This window comes from Triticum aestivum, chromosome 1B (assembly GCF_018294505.1).
Source record: "Triticum aestivum cultivar Chinese Spring chromosome 1B, IWGSC CS RefSeq v2.1, whole genome shotgun sequence".
Taxonomy (NCBI): domain Eukaryota; kingdom Viridiplantae; phylum Streptophyta; class Magnoliopsida; order Poales; family Poaceae; genus Triticum; species Triticum aestivum.
The window spans coordinates 524184582-524193225 of record NC_057795.1 but is presented as its reverse complement, the minus strand read 5'-3'; the positions used below and the strand labels follow the sequence as shown (position 1 = coordinate 524193225).

Below are 8644 nucleotides of genomic sequence, written 5' to 3'. Positions count from 1 at the left end.
CCGACTCCCTTGTGCTAAGGCTCTTGAGACGATTGCATTTTGCCCCTCTGCTGCCTCTGGTTCACCCATGCAGGTGATATTAACCAACTGTTCATGTTACTTACCCATACAAATTGATTCTACACAACAGCGCAGAAAACTTTAGGGATTTTTTCTATGATGATTGTTTGATTCATAGGATTGGAATCCTTAGGAATTTTTTTCATAGGATTCATTTGTACTAATATTCTTTTTTTTTTGCGAATCATTTGTACTAATATTCTGGTGGAAAATTCCACCCAAATCTCTTGGTATGACTTTTTTGTTTTTCCTGTGCTATCAAACATACTTGTATCCCAAATTGAATTCCTGTAGGATACAGGAGCACATGATACTATATTCCTACGTCATAGAATTCTTCGAATTGAAGAGGCCCTGACAAGAAGCAAGCCGTTGTTGCCAGCTTCAATAATTCGTAGAGCAGCGTACCATTCACAGTGGCCGCGAAGGTCCCAGCCCAATTACAGTAACCCTGAAGCTGCCAGCAGAAGGTCCAAACCACCTTTTGGGCCAAAAAACGCACGGATAGCAAGAACGTAGGGTTCTTTTCAAGAGGTTTGAGTGGATGCCAAAAATTCCTATAGAATATTAGGGCCCTTTGATTCAAAGGAATTTCATATGATTTTTGAAGGATTGGAGTCTTTAAGAAAACTTAGGAAAAAAAATCCTATGAACAGGTTGGCGGCCACCGGGATGTGGCGATGGGCAGGTGATGTCCATGGATGTTAGTGACCTTGAAGGCATGGGACAGGGTGCTCTCTTTTCCTCCGCTTGAGACAACTCCGGGGAAAACCCCAGACCCACGCGTTCCCCTCTCGAGGGCATCAATTGTGGAGTTCAATCCGGCTAGGAGATCGGTAGATGCGTTGGCAGATGGGTTTGGCATGACGTCTCGGATTTCCGGCGTGTTCACATGTCTCCTGGTCCATTGCCGTGGCGGGGTCCGAACAGTGAGAATGGCGTGCGATGAGCATCTAGCTATGGGAATCCTCTGTGGCGCAATCCTTGCATATTTCGCATTCAAAATCTGTGGCCGGTTGTTTGGCATAGGCCGGTGACTTCGTGGGAGTTGAATGCAACTAAGTCGGAGTCGTTTGGTCAGGGAGAAGTGATGAATATAACTCTTGCAGATAGTGTATGTGGGTAGCTAGGCCAGCCAACTGCGTCTGGTGTTTTGAGGCGTGTTGCAACCAGTTCCGCACGGTTTTCCTCAGCCGGCCAGTTTCACCTGGTTTTCCGCGTATTAAGCAGGCGACCCTAAGGGCTCTGGTTTCTGGGGAGGAAAGGATTTCAATCCTTCAAAATTGCTACGAAAATCCTATGAATCAAGGAGAGGTCCTTCGTATCTTCAAACTCAGCCATTACTAGCCAACAACCTGACCAATTGGCCACAAACTCAGCCATTACTATCCAACAACCTGACCAATTGGCCACAATCGTCAAGTCCCCAGACTGAAGTCCAGCCATAAATTTCGAAAGGACAGAAAACAATCTAAATTTGCCGTCTTGTCTCTCTTTTATTAATCTAGATAGAATTCTACCATGCGAGTACATCAGTTAGAAAGTATGTGAGCGCATTGCTCAAACCAAAAGCACAGAGAACCACCAGGAATAAAAAGGGCGAGTGTCAAACAAGCAAAAAATGTTGGTCACAAATCAATGTGCAAGCGGAATCTGTAAGAAAAACACAAGAGTCGCGGTAGGAAAAAAAGAGGGGAGAAACGAGCTCCAGAACACAACCAGTTTACAAATGACAATTCATACAGGAATCATATAACGTCCCAGCAGATTCACCGACGGGGCTGCTGACAACCCGACACTAAAATGTGCATACGAAAGAACATGGCTTTGCCTACCTGATTCAGGATGCTAATTAACCCGATGGAAAAGCCGCACCAACCGAAGTTCCGCAACAGCTCCATTTTATGGTTACACCAATACCCTAGATGATTGATGGAGCTCATGTGAAAGGGGCCAAATATATGCTACTGCCTTAGCTAACCTAACAGGGCTGCGATGCTAGGGTCAGACAGGCTCCCGTCTGTTCCTATACAAAACATGACATCCTGATGGGGAGAACCGGTTGGGCAGATTGATTACCTTGGTACCGACAGAAACAAGAATTCGCCGTGAGCTAGCTAGCCTTTCTGTTCAGTTGCACCACCTGCCCATCAGCCACCTATGCCATGTCGTCCTCCTTGGCTGTCATAGCTTTCTCATCCGGCGCTTCGACTGTGGCACCCTCTGCGCTTTTCTTGGCTGTTGCAGCTTTCTCATCCCGCGCTTCGACTGTGGCATCCTCCACTGGTTTCTTGGCTTTTGTAGCCTTCTTACCTGGTGCTTCAGCCGTGGCACTCTCTACAGGTTTCTTGGCTGCTGTAGCCTTCTTACCTCGAGTTTTAACACCGACACCCTCTGCTGTTTTCCCAGTTGTTGCAATTTCAGCATCAGCTGCTTCAGCAGCCGTTTCACCTTGGGTGGACATACCGGCAAGTGCTTCAACAGCAACTCTCTCATCTGGTGAATCGCCTGTGGCTTCACCTACACCAACCTCCCCACCCAGTGATTCAGCTGCATCCGTGTTTTCCATTTCATCACCTGGTGCCTCCCCAAGTGTCCCTGCAGTAGCTTTATCTTCTACAGTTTCCTCAACTGGTGCTACAGCTTCTGACTCCACAGCTCCCTCAAACACGACTTCAGTCATAGTTATCTCTTCTGCAGTTTTTCTGTCCACATTGGTGTGTCCACCTGATGCATCGATTACATCTTCCACTTGAACAGTTTGCTTGGGACAGCTGACTTGTTCCGGTTCTATTTCAGCAGTTTTGGGTTCCAGGATTTGCTTTTTCAACCCAGCTTCTTGAACTGACACTTCAGTTAGGTCTTGAGCAGTGTCCGCTTCTGCTTCTGTACCCACGTGTTCGACTGGTGTTTCTGGTTGAACTTTTGAAGTGTCAGGTACAGCATCTGATGGAACTTTGACTTGCTCAGTTACAACTTGATCTACAGATTCTTCAGTCAATGCTTCATCCTCCAGCTTCACATCACAAGGAATTTCAACTGCATCTTTTGGAGCTTGATTTTCCATTGTTTGCTCAGCTACATCAGCTGTTGCAATTGGGTCAGATGGCCCAGTTAGCTCAGCAGCAATTTTTCCTGCTTTCTTAACAGCGTCAGCTTGTGCACCTGATGATTGCTTTACAGGTTCAGCTTGGCATGTTTTCTTGACAGTCTCAACTTGTTCACCTGATGATGGCTGTACAGCTTCAGCTTTCTCAGTTTTGTCGACCTGGTTATCTTTCACAGCATCCAGTGAAGCTTTGGGCTCACTTGGACCTAGAGAAAAGACATTATCACATGGTTTAAGCATGCAATATTGTTTTAGTTGTGAACTAACTTTTTCTTAAGATAAAAATAGGAGTGTTTACCAGGAAGCTTTGGGCCATGATCTCCAGGGCATGCCTCAGATTTATTCGGTTCTGACTCTCCTAGAGAAAACGGCATATTCATTAGACGAAAACTACGAAGCGAGGGACCAACAGTGCCATACTTCCCAGCAGCGCTGAAAGCCTTTTCAGCATCAGCACGTTTCTTGAACACAATTTTAATGGTATTTGTGCTCTTTTGTACTTCAGTTTCAGATTCTTTTAGTGGGCCATAGCGACCGAATTTCTTGATCAGATCAGTTTCTGAGAGAAGATCAGTTGACCTGCCAAAGCTTAAAACAAGTGCAGTGGGCTTCCACTCGTCGACTATCTTTTCGTCAACATGGATAATTGATCTTTCTATCACTTGTATCTGCTTCTTAGGAGCCACTTGTATCTGTTTCTTAGGAGCCACTTGTATCTCTTTCTTAGGAGCCACCTGCTGCTCCTGTACAGAGGACAAATCTGTTTCATGTGATGACTTGCGCCTACGCCTTGGCCTCGTGTTGGTAGAAGCTCTTTTGAGGCTATGAATCGGGTGATTAAGCAAACTCAAACCAGACCAGTAGGAGTCCTGCATATGATCAGTAGTCTCTAGCTCAGGAGAAGGCAAAACCCTCTTCTTTCTCCTCTTCTTTGATGTACTTTTTTCGATAATGCTTGCTTCAGTAGCAACAGAGACAACATAATTCCTGAAATCACTGAAGTAACTGATTGTCAGTGCCGAGAAGTTGTATCCATCAGTTGGCTCTATGGCAACCGAGCAAAGCTGAGAGAATAACTCCTTGGGGTCCGCAAGGTGATGGCTATGCAAGCGTCTCCTCTTTGCGCACTTTTCCACAGTAAGTTCATTCGCAGCATCATCACTAGAGACATCAAATTCTGCATTCTCTGCTTCAGCGGTATTTTCATTCTGGGACTTTACAGTGGACGAAGGCCCGGTCAGCTGGCTTGCAGCTCGCCTAATGCACTCTCCAATCTTGAAAGAACCACCAGTTGGTGACTTTGCATCCAAATCTTCAAACGAGTCAAGACTTCTTTTCTTATCATCAAAGTCCTTGATCATTTGTCTTTCCGCTGCAACTGCAGGCTTCTGTTTCCCTGGCAACTCCAGTTTATCCTCAGGCTTGTGTTTACGAGGTCTCCCCCTGCCTCTTTTGGGCTTGACCTCTGGAGGAGGCACTTCAATGACAACAACTTCCTCAACCACTACATCCTCAATGGGAGAAGTATCCGTATCATCCTCGACCCATGCACTACCGGTCTGGAAGGATGCAAGTTCAGGGCATCCCTTAGATCGATAGAAAGATGTAAGTTGAGAACAAGCTATCACTAACTCTAGGAGATCACCACCTTGGCCAGGGAACAGAGCTAGCGACCTAACATAACGAAGAAGGCTTTCTGGACTAAAAGATGCCAAGATCTCAGACCGGTTGACTGTTGAGCAAGTAACTCCATCCTTGAGCCCAGCATTCTCAACCATATATGACATTCCACTGTCAGAGAGTTCTTCTGGCAGACAAGCACAGCTCATCCCTGACAAAATCCGCCTTGAAAGTTCTTCAAGTGCATAATTGACGGAACCGACAAAGGAATCCAAACTACTCTGTTTCTCCATCTGTGAATAGTCTGTTACAAAAGGCTTCAACTGGGATTCGTCGCACCATGCAAAAGTGTTGTCACCAAAATATGCAACCAAATGACTATCCTTTTTCTGGTGCTTCAATGCCAGCTCAGATGCATTTGAAGGATCAAAGATCTCACCAGGCCACCAAGGGTGACCTTTTACTTTACCCCAGACAAGATCAGAAACTTGAAAGCCTTCTTTATCAAGAGGAGGAAGGCAGTATCTGGCGCACTGAGCAGAAATTGCCAAGCCATTCTGTATTTCCTCCTCGAAATGTGCCACACCATTATCCTGTCGTTCATGTCCTGCCACAGGGGTTGCATTGACATGATATTCTCCGAGTTCACTGGATTCTGAAATGAAGTGCGAAAATATTATTCAACGCTGCAGGCTAGAAACAGTGGCATCTACTATAAGCAGTACATGAAAAGTGGCCGGAGCCTCCTTACCGGCTTCGGCTTGCTCAGATGTAGCAGAAGCACCAGCAACATCTCCTGCTGTGACCAGTTCCCACTCAGGCTCGCCGGTCAAAGCTCCAGCCTTGCTGTCGCTGCTAACGCTTCCAAGCCCAAGCCCATTGATGGAATCACCATCGGTACATCCTTCTGCAATAATCATGCCAGCTGCCTCCGTGGCGTACAACGGATCAACCGCCGCCGCCGACGCCGCATCTGCCTCTTCCAGGACAGCATCTGGCGCATCTCGGACAGCACCCGCCGTCAGCGCGGCATCCCGGGCCAGGGCGGCCCCCTCGTCCTTGACCTCAGCGGCAGCAGCCACCTCCTCGGAGGCCTCCGCCATGGTCACATCGGAATCTCCCGCCGGCCCCGCGGCATCAGAACCCTGCTTGAGGCCGCGGTCCGCCCCCGGATCCGGGGACTCGACGGCCGCGGGGCTCGAGCCCATCGGAGCAAAATCACCCTGCCAAGTAAGGGGACCGGGGCGGGGGAACCTGGAGGATTTGCAGCGGAGAGGAGAGAAGATCAGCCACGGAGCTCGGAAATTCCCCGCCCTCGATCTGGAGAGCCGCGGGCGGGGGGAAACCCTAGTTTCCTGGCGGATCGGCGACGGGAGCTCGGGAATTTACCTGGCGCGCGCGGGGGCGCGTTGCAGCCGGCGGAGGAGTCGGAGGCGGGGCGGGGGAGGGGGGAGGGAGGCGGAGGCGGAGGCGGAGGTGGGGGAGGGAGTGTGCGCTGTGCGCCCTAGCGAGCTGGTCGCGTGCTCCAGCAGCAGCGTGTGCGTCACTGCGCTCGGGGTCGAAAGGGCCGCCGTGGGTGGGATGATGGGGGAAACAGTTGTTGGGCGGAGCGGCTAAATGGAAAACAGTTGTTTCTTGCGGGCCGGCACGGCACGGCACGGCCAAGGCCTGGCAAGGCACGGCCGGTGTGATCGGCCGGCCCGCGTTCGTATTAGGCCTTCCAGGGCTTCTGCTTTTAAAAAATTCTAAAAAATATAGAAAAAAAACAGAAAAAAAACTTAAAAATCAACATAAATAAAAAGATCTAGAAAAATAAAAAAATACAACAAAAATAAAAGAGGCAAAGTGTCATATGGCCCAACAACATTTTTTGACTTTGTATCGAGCATTTGATCTATGTTAGACAAATTCTTGGCTAAGATTTTGAGCAGCTCTCATACTATTTGACGTATTTAGACGAACCTCGGCACCAAAGCCATGGGTCAAGGTTAAGGTGAAACCTTTACACCGTGAGTTTACCTTCAAGAGAAGTAAGAAACTGTGATGGTTAACTCATGTCTAATCTAGTCGCCCATGTTTATGATGGGGGTGCCATCCCAAGGTGATTCATGGCTCCTTCGACAAAGGATTCGCGCTTCTACAGGCAGGGCATCAACGGCCGCCAGAAGTACCACACGTTGGAATGAGCGGATATATATGCAAACCCAAGGAATGGGTGGGGGAGTCTTGGCATTCTCGATTCTCGTTGTATGAAAGGGGAAACAGGGTGGAGAATCCTATGGGATTGGGAGGGGGCTTTGGTCATTCTCCCTATCGGCATAGCCCCACACGACCATAATGCTCGGAGATGCTCGCCAGGTACTGCAAAAAAACTGCTTGATGGAATGCATAAGAGAAATACAAATGGAGGGAGATGCAATTTTTTATGAGAGGAGAGTGATCATAATGACATGGAGGCCCATGTATATTTTAATGGTCAACCAAACTCCAGTCAAATGCTGTTTATTTTGATTGACACATTTAGATATATTATAACTGAGCACCCTCCAGGCCCTCTCAGGCCATTAGCATTCCTGGACGTCTGATCGTCAGTTTCAGTCGTTTTCGGTCGTCCGATTAGCTCGGAATCTCGCGTCTGGTCGCTTCGACGCTACCACCGAGCGCTAGCCTATTGGGCCGCTACTCCCTTGACAATTTTGGAAGGCTAACTTGAAATTGGGCCTAACAGGCTTTAATCCAACCGGGGAAGGCGAGGCGATGGTTCAGGTACGACAACGTCCTCATTTACCCCTTCTACTTCTTCAACCTTCATGCCCACGATCTCCAGATCAGGGTTCTATCTGCCGCCACTATTCTTTCACCGCATCGGATCGCCGCCAGACCTTCCAATACCCTATTGCCCTAGGAGATAAATCTCCTCCTCCTTTTCCTCACCCCCGTTCTTGTTGGTAGAGATGCCGCCTCGTCCTTCCCTCCCTGGTCCCTATCCAACCATGTTCGCATCGCCTCCTATCCGCCTAGCTGGTCGTCCTCTTCTTTTCTCCTCCTTCTGTCCTAGGTTCCTGATGTGGCACAATTGCTTATGATGAATAATGAACCAAACTCCACCCCATGATCTCCTAGAGAGAAACATAAGAAACTGAGGTACTGCTATGATGCATGATCTTCCTTCTCCCAAATGGATCTCCTGCTGTGTCATCTCACGATGGTTGTTCTGCAGGTATTGACTTCAATTTCTATATTTTAGATATCACAACAGGGTAAATTTTCACCATGGAGATGACAAAGCATGGTTTATCTTGGTTGTGCAATATTCTTCAGTGCATAATTGTGCAGGTATTGACTTCAGTTTCTATAATTTATAGATATCACAACAGAGTAAAGTTTCTGCATGGATATCATGTACGTTTTAATTATTTTTCTCGTTCTCCCATTTACAATGCAAAGAAGTTACATATTTCTATCTTCCACAAGTAAATCATCCACTGAGTATTATATATTGCTTTTTTGCTTTAGAAAAAGTAAAGCATAATAATCCTTTCCTCTACAATAAGAACATCAAGTTTTTATGGGGTCTATGGCTCTTCCTACATGAAAACTTAATTGAAAAAGTGTAGCATAAATTGTTTATCTAGACCCATATGATTTATTATTGGAACAAATATCGTAAGAATATTAGCCAATGGTAATGTTGTTGTAGATTCCAGTGTTTGCATTTGCCACCTTGATTTTATTTTCATGCGGTTCTAATAAGACCATCACATGGGTGTCAGGAAGGCCCAACATACAGCAAGATATGGTGCTACATACTGAATGTGGAGTTCGACCAGCAAATCAGTTAAGATTGCTGCAGTA

General features: G+C 47.3%; 1 protein-coding gene across 1 annotated transcript; it reads right to left on the bottom strand.

Annotated features, from left to right (window-relative positions):
• Positions 1-1766: 1766 nt before the first annotated feature.
• LOC123136293 (uncharacterized) lies at positions 1767-6338 on the bottom strand. Its single transcript, XM_044555643.1, has 4 exons — positions 6179-6338; positions 5541-6043; positions 3468-5444; positions 1767-3375 (listed from the first exon to the last, which is right to left on the bottom strand). Exons 2-4 carry the CDS (start codon positions 5995-5997, stop codon positions 2219-2221), a joined length of 3591 nt encoding a protein of 1196 aa, XP_044411578.1. The 5' UTR covers positions 5998-6043; positions 6179-6338; the 3' UTR covers positions 1767-2218.
• Between the last annotated feature and the right edge of the window lie 2306 nt (positions 6339-8644).